The sequence below is a fragment of the Parus major genome, chromosome 1, assembly GCF_001522545.3.
Source record: "Parus major isolate Abel chromosome 1, Parus_major1.1, whole genome shotgun sequence".
NCBI classification, from domain to species: domain Eukaryota; kingdom Metazoa; phylum Chordata; class Aves; order Passeriformes; family Paridae; genus Parus; species Parus major.
Window position 1 is genome coordinate 17,381,244 of NC_031768.1, and position 19,814 is coordinate 17,401,057.

The 19,814-nt window shown below is 38.5% G+C and overlaps 1 protein-coding gene across 6 annotated transcripts in view; it reads right to left on the reverse strand.

Annotated features, from left to right (window-relative positions):
- The window catches only part of GLRA2 (glycine receptor alpha 2), a 123,449-nt gene that overhangs the window by 86,898 nt on the left and 16,737 nt on the right, over positions 1-19,814 (reverse strand). For 4 of the 6 annotated variants that reach the window (XM_015645245.2, XM_015645210.2, XM_015645228.2 and 1 more), the window contains exons 3-4: positions 11,956-12,023; positions 4,838-5,061 (exon numbers count right to left, since the gene is read on the reverse strand). In XM_015645245.2, coding sequence (XP_015500731.1) covers positions 4,838-5,061; positions 11,956-12,023 — 292 coding nt within the window. Of the gene's footprint in view, positions 1-4,837; positions 5,062-11,791; positions 11,860-11,955; positions 12,024-19,814 lie in introns of all 6 variants that reach the window. The other 2 variants (XM_015645219.1, XM_015645236.2) reach the window with 1 other exon arrangement.

The window sequence follows — 19,814 nt, forward strand, 5'->3', positions numbered from 1 at the left end:
GTTTGTGTGAGGTGGGAGTTTAATAAGCAAGCAGACATGTCAATCATGATAAACATCCCCATGATCCCACCTCTGCCAATCTGTCACATGGAAAGACAATGCTGCTACTAAAGTCCAAATCCTCTTAGATCCCAACGCTAGACTGTAAAACAAAATTGAAGTCATCAAATTAAAGCACAGAATGCACACAGAGATGTAGAACATCAAATTTTCTACCACTCTGCTAGGCTAGACTGTGCTGGGACATGGATGTTTTACACATAATGAGTATAAATGGATCCTCAATATCATTTAGCTGATAAAGTCTGTGCCCCAAAATTGTTTTAGAAAACCTACACCTGACTTCACTGTAAGATGGCAAAGTAGTCTATAGTAGCCATGCAAAAAAGCAAAGACTGTATCAAAGTTAAAAGGAATATATTTTAGCAGGATAATGAACATTTTGCCATGAGAAGTCTGTTGCAGAGGGACCAGCAGAGCTACCTATATATTTCCTTAATCTGCTTTTCTTTCCCATCAGGCAAAAACAAGAGTACAGAGGAGACTACAAAATACAGAAGTTTCTCACAGAAAAGCTGGATTATAGAAGTGCTATGGATTACTTCTGATGATTTATGTGATGGACATGGCAGTCAACTCCTGATCTAACACCAAGTGGTGTGTGGGGGTGCAGGATGGAGTTGCCACTAGGGAGAGCTGATTTTGGGAGCTCCTAGTAAGTCAGCTGGCGTGGGATGCAGCCTTGCAAATAGATGTACTGTTTTCACAGATACTCCTCTTGGCTTGCATAATCAGGTGAGGCTTTGGGATGTACCAGCCCCCCCAACAGCTACTTGTTGTGGAATGGAGGGCTGGTAACCATTCCCAGAACAGCTGCACAGACAGAGCAATCCAGCAGCTCCAGCCTTCTCTCTTTCCCAGTGCCCTACAGCACAGAAGTGCTTTCCAGCAGACACTCGGCCCTCAGCCATGGTAACACTTACAATTAAAACTAGGTCGATAGTTGAAACCACAAGGAACTAATTGTCTACATAACTAACAGTTCTGGCACTGGGAAGACAAAGAGAGACAGAAAAATATTTTGAAAAACTTGAGGAAATTCTTCCTAGGTAATTAATTGCTCTTTGAAGAGGAATTGCAAAAATAGGGGAAGAAATGTAATTTGTGAATTTGCACAGATCTCCTCCCTAGAATTCCATGTGTCCCTCTTGTCAAATTATGCAACACATTCTAAAATCTTCTCATATTTAAAATATATGTAGTAATCTGCTTTGTAACTATTTCTGGCTAAATACACCGGCACTACAATTCAGAGCAAAGCTCAACTGAGAGTGTTTTCTGGAGCAGCCATTAAAAAAAAAATAAAAATATATATATATATTTACAATGCTTTTACCTTCCTGACCAATATAGTCTAGATTCAATGCTGTGGATCAATATTATGGTTGAATTATATCACCTTCTGAATCAATCTCATATGGCTGAGATGCACTGAAAATATTAAAAAGAGAAGGAGGCAATTAAGGCAGAAAAAAAAATCCACAAACCTTAAATAAAGCCACTTTCTATCACTTTGCTAAAATAAGCTTTTAGGCAGATGCTAATATTCTGAGCTGGCTGGCAGCCTGAAATGAGTTTGTGGGAATCAGGTAGCACAAATGGGGTTGTCTCAGAGAGAATATAAAACCTTCTGTGAGTTTATTTAGCATTTTCCTGATGTCCCAGGTGTCCTCAGGGGGCCAGAGAAGACATGATCCCTGTCCCTGGAATATCAAGCCCATGCAGTGCGGTGTGCAATGCAAAAGGCAGGTGTCATACAGAATGTGAGTGCCTGGAACAGGATTCTTGGTACCATCACACAGTGCTGCGATGCTTTCCAAGTGCAGAACCCCCTCCAAAATCCAATCCATGCAGAAATTAGTCAAGGGCTGGGAGCAGATGAGTCACAAGTATCTAGGGGGTGACATTGTGTAGGTTATGATTTGAACTCTTATTGTTTTTTCAGCAGGCAATATAAACACAAACTAATTTATTCAACACTGCTATTACAAACATTTCTTGTTGACTGCTCTCTACAGAGTGCTTTAAAATAAAAGTTATAGCTATTTAACAGTTTTTCAATTGTTATATATGAGTGGAACTGAGATTGATCTTGACTAAATTGAAGTTGCTTTCTGAATATAACTTTGCTGTAATTGCAGACCTCTCAAAATACATGTGCCTATAAGAGCTGTTGCTACATCTCCAGTGGCAATAACATATATTTGCAGTATTAAGTAGTTCTGGGTTCCCTCCACGTGGCTCTAGTTTTCCCTGCAGCAGCCAAAGGTGCAGACCAGTTACCCAGCTACAGAGCTTGAGGCTGTATACAGCATGCTGAGATCATAAAAGGTATCAAGGTAATCATCTGAGCATGCAGCAAACATAAAAACAGGGTTGGATTCCTAAAGTTATGATTCAGAGGTGGGTACGTCAACCATCAACAACTTTTTATTTTCTGTAACAACTCCCAGGGAATTATATATAGTTGTAGGAATCTGCAAGCATGAGCATCATGAGTATTATAAGGCAAACTCTGATGGGAATCTGTGCCTCTTCTGTGCTATGTAAGGCTTGTTTCTTTGATACAAGAGAAGGACAAAAAGCCTCATGCTTACCACAGGGTGAGATAATTCCCTTAGCCAAGCACTGCAGTGGAGGTGATACAGAGCCCAGACTCTCACTCCGTTCCATGATTTTTCTGACTACCCATATCCTACACCAAATGTCTCATTTTAGTAAAATATGGATCATGAACTGTTGTCTCAGGTAACTTTCCAAGTTCTGTTCAGAAAGGCAGGTTTGGCCTCTGAGAGCATTTAACAACATAAGCAAGGTCAGCCTCCTGCCCGGTGTATTCTCAGGTACTTGGTGCAGTATATAGGAAAGAGGGATACCACAGCTTCCTTCTCACCCATTAATTACCAGGAGAACTACTAAACCCACTATATGCAAAGAATGGTTTGTATTTATGCATGATAATTTGATCTTGATTTTGTTAAATTTGGAAATAAGACAGAACAGCCTGCCTGCTACATCCCAGAGGCATTTGTGAAGTGTTTTAAACACTTAAAGCATAATAAATGCTAAAAGTTAAATATCACAACGACAAGCAAAATGCTATTGGTGCAGTAATGAGCATCCACAATGCTCTGAAACCAACCACTAAAATATTCTTGTTTGTTTCTGCATAGCACAACTACAGGCAGCTGACATTGAATAGAATTGTCTAGCCCCATATCTAGAGAGTAAAGACAAGTATTTCTAATTGCTCCTGATTTCAACTTTCCATACTCCAGAAAGTTGTCTTCACTGTAAAGTGTTAAAAAATTATATGCCATGTTAGATGTGCTGAGTGCTGTCTTGGAATACTGCTTACTCTGCTTCAAATTAATTTGCATCTAGGTGTGGGAATTTTACAAACGTGATATGGCAGCTCAAAATATCACTTTTGCCGCATGAGCAAATGTCAGGAAAACTATCCATCTGCATTCAGAACAGCACCCAACTGCACTGTTTCCTCCAATAAGATGGTGTCTGATGTCATTCAAACAAACAGATGCATTCATTTCTTTCTCAGGGTGAAACAGGAAATATTTGTAAGTGACAGCATATTTATCACTCTGCTTGTGCTGGTACCATCCTTGTATCCTATTATTTTTCTCAAACTCTTCAGGTAGAGAAATTTGACACCCTGCTCAGTAACCCCACTTTATCTGCCCAAATATTACTGGGCTCTCATCAAGGAATTTCCACAAGAATTTTTTAAGTGCATGAAGTTCCATGCTAATATTTTTTTATTTAACTCCTAAAAAATACACCTATCCCAAGCCTGGATCAATAATAATTCCTTAATGAAAATGCAGTCAAAGCCACAATACCCCATCAGAAATAACTGCTTTCTAAACTAATTTTCTTTATAGATGAGAAAATTTACTAAACAACCTGTTAAACAAATACTAGCATGTTTACTTTCCACAATGCAAGAAAGGCAAAAGCCAAGAAGCATTCCCAGGAAGAAAAAAACTCCAGTAATTACTTAATTTTAAACAATCCTAAGAGCAATAATAGAGTGCTTTGCATCTTTGGCTACCTCTGTTAAGCAATTAATGGCTCACAGTAAGCTGAATGTCAAACAAATACTGCAGGTTGTTTGCTGCTATTTATGCCTGTGGAATGCAATTTTGTTTTTCTGCTTATGTCCCATTTCATCACGTCACATCAAATCATATTTTGTCAGTATTTATTAATTCAGCAAAATCTAGTCACATGACACACACTTCAGTGAACCTAGTATTAAAAACAAAGCTTTCCATTGTTCCATGTGTATTTTTTCTTTTTAAATGTGACTAGATAAATCCAATTAACCACTGACTTCCACGTCAAACTTATTGCATTTCAAGCATGTTTTTACTTCAAGTGTTAGCTGTCATTTAAATTAATATTCCCCTTTACTTTTGAGTTGCAGCCCACAGACTACTGAAGAGATGATTTCCTCTTTGCAAGAGGAGTGACTTGAGCTAATGCTAATGGGAATTACTGAGGCATACCATTAAAGTTCTAGAGAGTACCAAGTTTTCAACAAGACCAAGTACCACTGTGCCACTTAGAGACTATTTTGCAAAAAGTAAAATGTTAGCAAAGAAACACAGGCAAATTTTCCTTCTACCCTGCTATTACTAAGTCTCATTTTGGTTTTATACATGGGACAACAAAAAATTAAACATCTACATTGCATCCAAAAAAACAGGGAGGGAAAGAAAGGGATGAAGAGAAAAAATAAAATTAACTGGTTTACCTGATACTGTACAACACCTTTCCAGTTTTAGAAATCCTCAGCAACTTGTTGTCTGTTGTGACATCATGGAAATTTGCTCCCTTCTCATTGGCAAAGAATAAATCTGGCTTCCAAATAGAATCCAACATAGAGGGATCCAAATCCAGGGAATCATCGGGATATTCGCTGTAAGCCAGACGTGAATCATTCCACTGCTGTCTCAAAAAAATGTTCACTCTGTAGTCCTACAGAAATGTCATGTAAAAAGGTTACTAAGCCACCAAAACTGGAAGCCCACTTTAGCTTGCTTTATGTTCTTAGACTTACTGCAGTACCAGCATTACAGCAAACATTTGTGTTATCCTTTGAACATCAGAGTTGTCAATTGAAAATAAAGTTGGCAAACTGCTGCATTGAACCAACCAAACACAACTGGTACATTTTCCAAATCAAAATTCCTTCAGTGATGAGAAAAATATTAACTGCAACCTCCACAATTAAATGTAACCCTCTTTCAAATGTTGTGGATTACCTAAGAGATATTTGGAAATTCAAAAAGCATTGTAGCTAAATATATACAGTTTCATCAAAGATTCTATAAAATTACCAATTTAAATAAATTGATTCCAATATGTCATTTATGTGTAATGTACTCATGAACAGTATTTAATTCCAGTGAAGCCAAAATTGTATAGAAGAAATTAAATCACAACTTCTTATTTACCATTTGTTTCATTTTCCTATTTACTGTGTAATTTCTGTGTCTTTTCCTTCATTTCCCTGTCTGCATCCCATTACAATTGGCCTGATTATGTTCCTCTGCTTGGTGGCCTGCTAGTCACAACTGGGCAAGGCAGAAATTACTTAGAGGCTCATTTAGAACCAACATTAACACTGCGTTAATAATGGGTTATTAAATGGGAGTGCAAGAAGAGCTTTCAGGTTCTAAACTCTCTTCAGGGAACGGAAAGAAGCAAATGCTTACTCTCCCTATCCCAGGTCTCCAAAGTCAGCAAATAAGATCTTCATTTCTCTGAAATTGTTATTTTTAATTTGTTTGTGAACATTAGAAATTAGAAATACTTAGAAATACCATCTACTCTTCCTCTAAAAGAAAAAGAATAATATATGTATTGATTATATTATCTGAAGGAATGCTTTATCAAATAATTCTGCTGACAGTACAAAGCATTAACATTTAGGATTTGCTTTATGGTAGCAGCTGTACATTAAAATGGCAGCACTGTGCTTTTGACTTGGAAAATGTATGATCTGACTGGGTTTTAGTCAGGTAACTGAACTGCATAGAAAATACCTTATCACCCTTGAAATGTAGATAAATATTCTCACTCTGATCACAACTGCAGAGAGCAGCTTGCCCAGTGTGCAGACTCTGAACGAGCCCCTCTGAGCCTCAGTTTTCACCCCCTTTGCTCCATGGGCTGGTAGTGAGGTGTGCTGCTGCCCTGACAGAATTTCTGACATCCAAACTGATGCACATTTTGAACCCAGTGGGAAGATGCTTTACAATCTCAGTAGGTGAGTAACTTTTCTTTGTTTTTCATTTTCATCTTGCTCTTGGGTAGATGTGGTTCAAAACAGGAATGTTGACTAATCAGAGCACGACAGACCTTGAGAAAGGTCTCAAGAACAGCATTTATTAAAGATACCTACAGAAGCCTGCATCTGTTTTTCACAAGTCATTGTACTTTTTATGATGATCTTGTTTCAGACATTTAAATATCAAATAGCTACTTGTAGTTCTGAGCTCATAAAATGTCATCACTTCTTGTGAGGATACACCATCCACAATCATACTATCCCTTATTTCATGGTCTTAGAAACTGAGAGTGTCTTGTGTTTATAATGTGTCTTTAAGCTTATATTTGTCTTTAAGTATATATGTGTCTCAGAGTTTATATGGGACAGCTTTAGTTACAAATCCAGGAACGCACTGATTCTAATTCTGCAGAAAAGCAGGAAGGAGCAACTGCTGATGGAATAAAATTGGAACAACTAGTTGTGAGGCTGCCTTTTATTCTTCATTGTAATATGATATATAATGTGGAAAACAGAGGGATTTTTTTCCTCCATGACATAGAAATCATAAGTCAGATCAGTAAAATAGAAGTATATAAAAAATTGCTTTGATGAACTTCAGTGTTTGGTGATTTAGATAATAAAAAACTCTGAAAAATCTTCATTCATAGAAAAGATTGCATATGATAATATATATTATACCAAAATCAGAAATAGTGCCAATAAGATTACACTATATTTTTCAATGTATCTCTTCATAAATTTATCAGACTCATCACACCAATACAGTTAGAAATGCTTTCCCTCTGCAGGCTTTGTTGTTAGAAGCAAAACGGAACTGAAACCTTTGTTTAAGTCTGATAGGCTTTGCATATTGTCCTGGGGTGACGACACATATATATGTGTAAATATTTTAATGAGAAATAAAAATATAAATATAACATGCACATCTCAAGAACAGCATTATTTTTTCCTCCTATGCTTGCTGCATAAGCATTTGAGAGGGACGTGTGTTTACACAGTCAGACTTAATCATGTGCAGAATTTTGAATTTAGTTTTCCTGAGCTACCATTGTAACTGTGTTTTGAAGGAAAATTCTCTTGAGAATGGTAGAACATGGAGCTGAGGCAGACTACAGTGTGTGTTTTGCAAGGTCCTGAGGGTAGAAGTGGGTGGACTGTAGTAATACACTCCTACACAACCACAAATACACCTACTCTGCAAATTCCTTCTGACAGCACCACCACTCTGAACAAGGAGTGTGGACCTGAAGATTCAATCTCAGATGCAATCCTAGTGTCAGCAATAGCTCAAGGCAACTCAGATAAAGAGTTTTCCTCTGTTCTCGAGCCATAAGCCCAGAGTAGTACAAACATGCTGAAAAGATATTAATCTGATTAGATTTAGTAGCTCTATCTGAAGATTTAGGGACTTGATCCACAGACATACTTAGTTTGTATTATAGGAATGTAGATAGATATCATTTTCCAGCAAATCTAAATCCAGATTCAGTGCCCAGAGCACAGCTCTGGATCCCTTTGGTCTCAGGCACTGCTGTGGCAGGAGAAGTGCAGGGGAGCCCCCTGCCCCATTCAGTGCTACTCTCTGTCTAAACCAGCACTTGTCTTGGGTCTGAGCTTCCCTCCCATCTTCCCCTCCCACAGCAGTGATCACCCAGGAGTTCACCTGGGGGCCTGAAACAAACAGCAGACTTAGCTGGCCTTCCATGAATAGGAGGGGTTTGCCAAAAAGACTATTCTGTCTCTCTCTCTCTAAATCCTAAAGACGAATTCTAACTGAGACGTAGTGGTTTGATGACCTATTCCAAAGCTGTGCAACAGAAAAAGAGCTTGGCTACCTATGGGCATAAACATGAAGTGTGTCCCCAGTGGCTTCAGTGGGAGCCTTTTTATTTAGTTAAATGTGTACAAGTGAATTAATGAGGAGCTAATAAGGTTATTGCTAATTATGGTGTTTTTTCCTCTAGATGGGACATAGTATCATACAACCAGGCACAGCAAAGCTTTTAAAACTAAGAAATGGCAAATTTTTTTTCTGCTAACATAAGTACTAAAAACACAACTGGAGTTTGAATCATTTACCCTGACAGAGAATGTGCTGCATAGTGTCAGTCATTGATTATAGGGCATAACAACAATAATAATGTTCTCACAGTTAGTCATTTCTGTAATTAACAATTAGCCTGTCAATGTACAAACCACTCTTAACTTCTCTTACAGCTGATAGCTAAAAAATCCTGGTCATTAGGAACAGTGAACATTTGAATTCTTTGGGACGCTGCCCAGGCTCATGTAGATTACTCATCTGTGATACTCAGCTGCAGTCATGCTGTACAGTGAATTTTCTGCTGAGTGCTGCATGTGTAAATACTTCCAAAAATAGATACAGAATTTACTCTCATAACTGCTTTATTCAGTGAAGTTATTCAGAAACATCTTTTTCTCTTTCTTTGCGAGTTAGGGCTTAAATTAGAGACAAATAAATCAAAGAAAATTTTCAACTATATCATCTTGACTCTGGCCTTTTTTTTTTACTGTTTTCATTTTGGTATAATTTATATCATTTAATAAGAAAGAAAAGTGTTTCTTTTGCAGGAAAAATAATCTTTTGGGATACTGTTCCATATGTGCATTACAGAGCAGAAAGACAGTTACATCTCTATTTTGTTTCTCTAGATCTTCAGGAATAAAACTCACGAAAAGTTTGTGGAATTCATCCATCTGAATCAGCATTAAATCCTGTTTTATTTCTTAATGTAAGGTTTTAGCTTTTAGAAGAGTGTTCTGGACATTCCTTTCACATAGGAAGGAATTTTATTCTGTACTGTGTGTCTTAATCAGAGAACAGAAACTACTCCTGACAATGTTACTCAGAACCTGGCTTACTGAATTTAGTAGGTCTGGGACTGTAATCCTGTTTGTCATGTTAATTTCTGCTACTGAAAGATTCTCTGAGCAAATTTCCATCTTCCAAGTTTCCAATGAACTGCTCTAGATGGCCCAAGTTATATTCTGATGGTGTCTCTTCAGTGAATGTACATGGTTTCACTAAGCATTCCTCTCCTCTGAGACAGGACTGTCTCTATTGAATTTGCAATCCAGGCTTTTAAATGAATCATTTAGTTTTATGTCAAAACCATCAAGAACATTTACAGGGAAAAATGATTCCTAGGAGTCAAACAAACTTGTTATTTATCACAAGGGATGCCAACAACTTTACCACGTGATTATATCTATTTCAGAAAGGCAAAGTACTTGGAACAGTTATTGATGTCTGCCTCTCAGAGCAGACTCCTAAAACTAATCACAATAGTCATTAAAGAAGTGACAACATTAAGGAAATCAATATCAAATAACTGAACAGCATCTTATAGAAATCTTTCCACATTTTCAGCAGATATAATGAACAAAGCAAAATAAGAAAGCCAATAGTCTTTGTTTTCATCTACTTGAATGTTTAGCTGTTTTCAGAAAAATGTGTTAATGAACATTGGAAAGGTGCACATTAACATATTTGATAGAAGGTAAAATGCAATGAGGGGATTTAATCAAAGCAATGAAGGAGTCTAATTAATGCAATCAGCATTAGGTCGTGCAAATATTTTCATTGAATGCCATCTTGTAAAGCTAGTGACGTGCAGGATTTTTGCTACTTAATGCTATGCTGATATCTCTACACACTGAGATCAACAGACATGGCTGGGTAAAAATGCTATATTCACAGCTATCCTCTCAGAATCCTTAAAATACAGGAAAACAATTAATATTTTCAAAAAATGATGACAATTAAGTCTGTTGATAATTATGTTACGTACTGATATGTTTTATTCCCTGTAATTTTAAAATTTATTTCAGTTTTCTTTTAAGGTATTTTTAAAATATTACAGATACGTAGTCTAAAGCATTAACTTATCTGTTTGTGTTATAGCTCTTCATGCTACAGCTTGTCATTTATAGAAAGTCTTTCCCACAATGTTGAAGAAAGCAACCTGGCCTAGCAATAACTTGCCTTTTATCTCCAGAAAACATTAAATAACAGAGTGGGGTTTTTTTTTAAGAAAATTGTTTAGGAGCAGAAGATTTGGGATCCTACATTCTTTAATCACTGCCTTCAAAAATGATGGCATGAATTACAATTGAATCTAAATTAATATTAAACAAAATACATAAGTCAGGCTAAAGATCTTTTCCTCCATAAAGGAAGGCCTGCAAGGCAGTATCTATTCCATTTTATTAAACAAGCTAATTTTTTGGTTTACTCCAAGTGGAGAGCAAGTTCATTTTTAATTACCAAGTTCCCAGTCCTACAGGAAGCCAAGCACCATTATTGCCCCTGGCTTCAGCAAATCCAGAAACACCTGGGTGCTGTGTAAGAATCTCTGGAAAACAGAGCTGTGAAACTACATTGCAGTGTCTTCAAAAGTGCCATAGATATGAGCATCTAATAATTATTATTATTTATCACATTATTATGATAAGTCTGTCAAGAATATCTCTGAGGATTAATCCTCATAGTCAGGTGTATGTAGGCTTAAATAAAAAAACAGATCTTTTTTATTCACTTTTAAAAAAGATTTAAAAACTCAGTATCTTTTTAAATAGAATCAAAAAAATATTTTTTTTTCTTAGCAAATATTGAAAAAATGTAATAGACTGATGGAATTCTAGACTAAAGTGTTTTTTTAAAAGTTGGATGAAAATTTTAATTTTCATTTTTCTTAGTTTTTGTTTATCCTATATTTTCCAATTTTCAACATTAAAATCTGACCTTTTATTTTTATTTTTTTTTTGACTGTGTCCTTTGCATTCAGTCAAAATACAAGCTTCAGTCAGGTGGAATCCCGTTATATCCTAGTACTAATTTCACCTCAAAATACTCAAGTCTTATACCCACATGTTCTAGCCGTTTGACTCAAGTTTTACACTTACTTCTGTGACTGGTGTGGCTGCAATTCACAGAGATCTATCTCAGTTAAACAAGACCATTTTCTGCAGCAGCAGGTAATTCAGCATGTGGTGTAAAACACACTCAAATATGGTGCACTTGGCAGGGAAACCTGCAGCTGAGCTCCAGCTGTTCCTCTGCCTCTTCAGAGCTAATGAAACCTGAGAAAGCAGGTTTGCACACACCTGTATTTGCTGCCATCACAGTCACTACAGACTGTGGTGCAGTCCCCATGTAGGTGTGTTTAGACTTGACAGGTGAGTTTAATTTTATATATATATATATATACAAATATATAATATATTATATTTATATATATAATTATTATATATTTATTTTATATTATTTTATTTTTACTCAGGTTTTTAGTGGCTTCATAACTTAGTAAAGGTCCCTACATCCTGAGTATCTCTATCCTACATCACATCCCACTCCTTCACAAGATGGCTTCAATGATCAGTCCCACTCACCATTGTAGTTTCTGCTATTGAACCAAAGCTGTTGATAAATATGTTGCAGGTAACATTTACAGGAGGACCTGCAAGTTGAACAATAAATAGAAAAATTGACAGGTTGTGCTCATGACATATATTAAGTACTGTTGTTCTCTTGCCAGTGGCATCATAGCACTTACCATTGTGGTTTCTGTGACTGATCCAAAACTGTTGATAAAAATATTGCAAGTAACGTTTACTGGAGGACCTGTGGAATGCAATAAAAATGTTGCAATATACATTGAAACAAAAGTTCAGATCCCTCAGCCTCCGTACAACCTGGTACAGATGTGGCTGAAAACAAGTAGAAAGTGAGTTTTCTCAAACAGCTCACGTAAGTTTTGATTTTCTTTAAAAAGAAAAACATTATCAGCACTAATTTATTTAACTTGGTTTCATTGGAAGTTGTTATATAAACACACAGAACTACATCCTTGCATTTAGAGATTCACAAGAGAGCAGAGTGAGGGCTTTTTTTCTTATCCACAGTACCAGCACAGAATATACTTTAGCACTGCTACCACTCCTCTCTTCCTTCTCCCAGAACTTGAAGTAAAAAGGTTATCTCTCCACATTTACTCCACTCTGCAAGCAAAGGTTTGCCAATGAAATTCCCAGCAAGTGAAAATTTTCACATTGCCTCCAGTGCACAAGCAGCTCTTCATGCACCTAATCTGGAAGCATCTGGCTTGCCATAACCAAATATTCTAGCAATATCTGTTCTTGCTTGAACATTTCACTAAACAGCTACTTGTATTCTCTTCCCTCCCACCACCTTTGCTGTTGTTCATCAGTCACTGATGTGTGGCAGAATGAATGGGGACTTAATATTTAATTAGTTGCCTATTAGCCTCCTTGATTTTTTAGGTGTGATGAAATAAACTGGGGTTCTCAACAGAATCAAAAAGGATTAATGCTAATGGCCTGAATTCCAGTGACACAGAAGTTGGTACATGCATTGAGTATCAAGTACTTTCTTCTATCTTTTGCCATTAGTATTTTTAATCACTCCTTATATTTTTAATATACTTATTTTTATTTATGTACTTATTTTTAATCATAATCCTTATAAATGAAAAAAATTCAGTGCAAAGAACATAAATAACCCGATTTGGTTTGTAATTCAGATCTGAAATTTATTTACAAAAGATGGAAACATTATTACTTTCTTTTTAGAAAAACGGGAGAATAAACGAATGAGTTCAATGAAACCCATTGTCAACTACCAAAGGCTTTACTACCCACCTTAAAGGAAACAATCATGTTGGTTTTGGGATTAAAAACCACAAGAGTAACATGTTTGGAGGCTGTTAAGTTCCAATGAAGTGTGTTGTTCAGCTTGTCTTTTTACAAGAATTGTTTTTAAAACACCTCCTTTTTATCTTGCAAATGTGTTTTCATTTCCAATACCAAGTCAAAAACAAGTCAAATAGTCTGCTATTTTCCCTCCATATTATCATTTTTGTTCCTTTGAATTTGTGGTATTTCTACTGGCTAGGCACCTTGAACACCTGACATAGTGACTCACTGTATCGTTGAAGCTGGAAGGAGCCTCTGGAGATCACCCAGTCCTCACAGCCCATCTTTCCCCAGAGCAGGATCAGCTAGAGAAGGTTGCTTAGGACTGTGCCACATCAGACTTAGAATATATCCTGAGATGGACACTCCACAGCTTCTCTACAGCCTGTGCCAGTGTGCAGTCACCCTCACAGCAAAACTCTTTTGTTTAAGTGGAATTTCATGTGTTTCAGCTTGTGTCCACTGCCTCATGTCCTGTAACCAGGCACCACTGAGAAGAATCTGGCTACTTCTTCTTTACTTACACCTCATCAGTTATTCATGCACACGGTTGAGATTCCCCAGAACCATTTTTCCCCAAGCTGATCTCAGCCTCTTCTTGTATGACAGGTCCTCCAGTCTCTTAACTACCTTCAAAACATTTTTCTTGACCCATAGCAGTAAGTTCATGTCTCATACTGGGGAGCCCAGAGCTGGACTCAGCATTCCAGGTGTGTCTCACCAGTTCTGAGCAGAGCAAAGGATCCCTTCCCTCAACCTGCTGGCCATGCTCTGCCTAATGCAGCCCAAGAGTCCACTGGCTGCCTTTGCTGCAGGGACACATTCCTGGCTCATGTTCATCCTGGTATCCACCAGGAGCCCCATGTCCTTTTCTACAAATCTGCATTCCAGCTGGGCATCTCCCAGATTGTTCCTTCCAAGCTGCAGGACTGCATTCCCTTTCCTGAGCACAGTGAGGTTCTGTTGGCGCATTTCTCCAGCTTTTCCTGGTCCCTCTGAATATCAGAAAATTCTCTATGGCATCAACCATTCCTCCCAGTCTTCTATCTCCTGCAAATTAGTTGAGGGTGCACCATATCCCATCATCCAGGTAATTAATGAAGATGTTAAACGGTACTGGTCCAGTACCTGTGGTACAACAGTAGTGACTGGCCACCAGCTGGACTTTGTGCTGCTGGTCACAACCTTTGAGTACTGCAATTCAGTCCATTTTCCATGCCCATTTGGCTGCTCTGTTGCAGTAGTCTGTTCATGCTGGGAGAGACAGTAACAAAAGCCTTGCTAAAGTTGAAATATACACTCTTCTGCCCTGATTCATGAAGCCTTTCCAGTTGTCATAGAAGGCTTCCAGCATTCCAAGGAATTATTTCCTCTTCAGAAATCCATGCTGACTACAACCAGTCATCTTCCTGTCCTTCACATCCAGAAATGCCCTCAAGAGGATTTGCTCAAGGCTTCAAGGTAAGGCTGGACAGCCTGTAACTCCTGTATTCTGCTGCTTGTCTTTCTTAGAGATAGGAGTGACTTTTCTTTTTTTCCAATCTCCACCAGTTGCCATGACCTTTTAAAGATAATTAAGAATGCAACCACCCAACTTCCACAGCTATACTAAGCACTTGTGGGTGTTTCCTATGTGGTCTCATGGATTTTTCTGTGTCTAGTTTGCCTAAGTGTTCTGTAACCTAGTTCTTCACCTCTAAGTTTCTATTGATTTGGTCTTTTTCACAGGTCTCAGTGTGATGGGATTCCTGAAGACCATTCTTGACAGTAAAAACTGCAGAGAAAGAGGCTCACAGCTGTTGTCTTGCCAAGGCCATCATATGTGAGCATCACAGTTCCAGCTCCTGAGTGCCAGCAGAACCTAGTAAACATGCTTAACTACATTAGGAAAACATGGTTTATGTATGTGAGGAAATATGCTGCCACATCACAGACTGCAGTCCAGATGTGCAGAAGTAGGTATGTGCCAGAGCACTGTATTTTGAAATAAAGCCAATACCTCCCTCTGTTTCCATACTTAATTATAATGTCTTTTACTTGCCTTCTGCTGGTAGGAGTGGAATACTAGAAGAACTATAAGAACTCAGTAAACTCAGTAAAAAAATAGAGAGATCAGGTTTGTTCCTCACCTGAGGAACTTAAATATAAATAAGTCTATGAACCTGATTAGATGCATCCCAGAGTCTTGAGGGGATTGGCTGATGTAGTTGTCAAATTATTCTCCATGATATTTGAAGAGCCATGGCAATCAAGTGAAGTTATTGGTGACTGGAAAAAGGAAAGCATTGCACCCATTTTTAAAACTGGAAAAAAGGGGACCTGGGAACTACTGACCTGTGAGCCTGACCTCTGTGCTTGTGAAGATCATGGAGCAGATCCCCTAGGAGCTGTGCTAAGGCACGTGGAGGACAGGGAGTTAATTTGGGACAGCCAGCACTGCTCCACCAAGGACATGTCTTGCATGGCCAACCTAGTGGCCTTCTATGGTAGGGTGACTACATCAGTGGTCAAGGGAAGGGCCACAGATGTCATTTATCTGGACTTCTGTAAGGCCTTTGACACAGTCACCCACAGCTGGGAATTTAAAAGGTGTGTAAAATTTGTTCAGCCTTCAGGAGAAGAGGTCCCAGGGACACCTTATTGTGACTTTTCAATACTTAAAGCAGGACTCTAAGAAAGATAGGAACAAATTTTTAGTGGGGCATTCTGCAGTAGGACAAGGGGTAATGGTAAACTAAAACACACTTGAACCTATAAGATTTTTCTAATCTAAGAGTTCAATTAAAATGAAAGCAGCAAACTTCTGTGAAGCATAGCCAAGGTTTCAGGACACAATCTAAAAATCTTCAGAAGCAAAGGAAATAATTAACTTGACTTTTCTGCCTAAACTCTAAAAAGACTTGACATTACCTACAAAAAATTAAGCAAAGTATACTTTATAACTAAATCCTTTTTTCCCCCTAGTTTTCCTTTTGTCACTTCCAATGCAACAAGGTAAAAGTCCAGGTGCCTTTCAGGCACATTCAAGATAATCAAAGTGTTCTTTGAGTCATAAGGAAAATGTTTCTCAAAAGGACCCAGGCAAAAAAAAAACCACTAAACCAAGTCCAAACCAGGCAGCTAATGCTCAAATCAACCAGAAAGTACATGTCTGGTATTCTGATAAACAGCTAAGATATTGCTTCTGTTCCCTGCAGCTCCCCTGCTTCCCCAGAGGGGCTGGGGCTGCTGCTGCTGCTGGTCAGCAGGGCTCTCTGATACACTGCCTTCCTGAAAAACCCTGACATCAGCATGTGTCACACACCTCCTGTCACTTCGGGGCACTTAACACTCACAGAACATCCCTGGCACTCAGCTCCTCACCTTGCCCACAAGAAACCTGAATACACAGAATATTGCCCTGAATGTGCTGCAGCATGTTGCCTCAAAACTCCTGTACCCAAGGTGTCTGTGATCTTATTGCCATCTGGCTAGAGAATGAATCTTTTCCTTATCAGCTGCCAGAGGAGGTGAATCCATTCCAATGTACAGAACAGTCCCCATGTGGAGTGATGAGTGCTGAAAGAAATACATTTGAGCCCCATCCAGCTCCTGACTCCAGCCTCTGCTAAATATTCTTCAGTATTGATAACACACGGTCACAAATCTTGCTTCATTTGGTATGTTCTTGAGATTTACTTGAACTCCTTCCCTGAAAGAGGAAAACAGGAGATGATCCTAACTGCAACTAATCATATCTACATCCTCAAATCCATCCCAACTCTTGTCTTTTTTTGGTGTAGTTTCCAGGTCACACCTGGCAGCCTTTTCTCTTCACATTAATTCCAACTATATAGCTAAATTGTCCTTAGTGGGAAGGGAATATTATAATCATACAAGAGATTTAAAATGGTGCCTGTGCACTTGTCAATTTTCTTTGATATGTGTATTTATTAAGGGATTGTATAAGGCAAAATTAAATGCAGTACACATAGAGAACTGTGGGCAAAGCAGACATGTGGAAGCAAAAATAAAACATAACAAGGCAGAACCACCTTATGGAATGACAGTGGAAATATTGGCAAGATATTTACAGATCTGTGAGGAATCTTTTATCTTTTTCTATACATAGTATTTTCTGGTCTACCTTCTCAATTCACCCTTTGTGCCAATGCAGAGTCTTTTCTCACTATCTCAAATGGTTTGTTTTGTACATACAGAGGAGAAAGATGAGCCAAACCTCCCTTCTCCCCTTACCACGGAGAGCAGGGTAATCTAGGCTATCTGAGAGGACTAAAATCAATCCCACCTGAGTGTGGAGATAGAGCAGGAATCCAGGAACAGAACCAAGGGGCTAAGTGGGGAGGCAGTGATCCCAGAGGGGACTGAGAATTGCTTAGTCAGTAGGACAGGGATTTCATGTCAGAGCTCAAACAAGGGAGGTGATCAAAATGTGGATGGTGGCAGGACAAAGACCCACATGCTGACTTGAGCACCAGTAACACACATCCTAGGACAGCAGGAGAGGACAGGGGAACTTGCTGGAGATGGTTTTTAAAATGTGAGTTCTGGAGACAGAAGGTTTTAGAGACCATTTATCCCCAACCAAACTGAACAGCCTCCAACATCCATCAGGGTCCTCATGAAACCTGAAACAGGGCTAACCCCTATGGAGGCCGCTGCTTCTGCAGCTGCACTACTACAGGTACTGAATTACCACTTTAAAGCTTGCCAAGGCATCTCTCCATGGCCCTGCAGGCACATCCCTCTAAGTCAGACAAGGATAAACTGCTGCTGGGACACCTCAGCTGGCCATGGTCATTAGGCAGGGACAAGTTGTTCATCATCCTAGCTCCTTCCCTTCTCAGAGTGGAGCACACAGGAGAACGACAGGAGAAGTTCTATCAAAGGCAGCTCAGTCCTGTGGCCAGTGGCCATGGCTGTTGGGCCAGGGAGACAAAGGCAGCTTTGATGCACTGAAGAAGTTCCTCTGAGACAGAAGGATCCTGCAGCTACTCCAGAAGAAGTGCAGCTGCACACTTGTTTCCAAGGGCGCATGTAATGTCTAGTCCAAACTGTGATGAGAAAATTCACACAATTTAATGAGTTTGCTTAAGGTTATAGTAAGAAATCAGGAGGCGGACCACAGGTAGCCTTTTTTGCAAGCACCTAGGTAAGATTTCTCTCTTTCCCTATCATTCTGCCTTTGGGCAAAAGCAATCTTTTCCTCTATTTAAACATCATCATCTCATTAGAGTCTTAACAGCTCAGTCACAGGAGGCAAAATTAATGGCACCAGGACAACATAGTTACCTCAAGGCTCACAAATCAAGGTGACATTTTTTTGCTGGTTAGTTGATGCCTTTCTTCTATGAGGTTGTTTTTCTATGGGATTTCTGTCAAGTTCATCACCCTGACTACCTAAGTATAATCATGACCAGTAAACACAGGATTCCTTCTTCCTTAGAAGTGTTGAAGACAATACAATGTGGATTATTAAGTTTAGGTAACTTATAATTAATTCATGTAGGTAATGATACTTACTAAATAAAGAAAAAAAAACCCCTCCAAATTAAAAAACAAACAAAAACACCAGAACAAAAAAACCCACACCAAACCCACAAAAACCCAAACCAAACATAAGAAACAAACATAAAAACCCAAAGAAAAACAAACAAACAAACAAAAGCAACCAACAAAACCAAACCAAACCCAAAAATCTGTAAGGCCAGAGGTCTCAAGAAATGCAGTAATTGTATGGTATTTTGCACTGATTCAATTTGCTGGTAAACTCAAATAAAGATAAAATTATTGTTCTGCTCCATCAAGCTAAAATCAACATCCTCTGAAAGTTCATCTGTCATATATAATAACTTTGCTTTCTGAGAATGCCATTTGCCCTGGTAGGAAATATGGCAATGATTTTGGGTGCTTACAGTTGCATTCAAGACCCAGAATCATGTTTTGTGTAATCAATATATATTTATGACCAACAGACTGAGGCTAAGAGTCACAGAAGCACTTACAGAACCAGAGAAAAACCTGAAGAGATCTTTAGGTGTCTAAAGTCTTTCTAGGACTCTCATTCCCATCAATATCACTCAGTCCAAGAATTACCAAGTGTCTGAGAAATACATGTCAGTAATATAATTTATGAAAATGGTATCTTTCAGCCTGGGGGAGGCACAACATGCCCTACCCATAGCAGGTCAGATAAAGAGGCAATGCTGCATGGAATCAGCAGGAAATCATGACAGATAGCAGAAAGTACCATTTTTCCCTAGTTCCATCTGCCTATTTCCAGAAGTGCACATGCTGGCAGGCACACATGAAAATATATATGAAAAACAAACAGAAAGAGAACTCTACTCTTACATCCAGATTTAAGCTGCTTCCCTTCACTTGTTTGAGAAAGCATCTATGCAAGAAAGGCCCTATGAGATGACCTGGATGTAAAAAAGGCATGTGATATTCCAGAACTGAAAGCTCTTCTTCACCAAAATACCACTGGGGACTCCCAAAACAAATTCTCCAGTGATTGTCAGGTCCAGGTGATCACAAGAAAAGTCACAGAAAGAAAATCCTCTGGAGTAAGTACTGCTAAAGCCATCTCTCTCTCTATATATATATATACATTGACACAGTTAGAGCTAAGAGTGAATAGTCAATTCCTGAAGTGGTATGTTAGTTTTCAGCTGTGGGACTATTGCAGAATGTAACT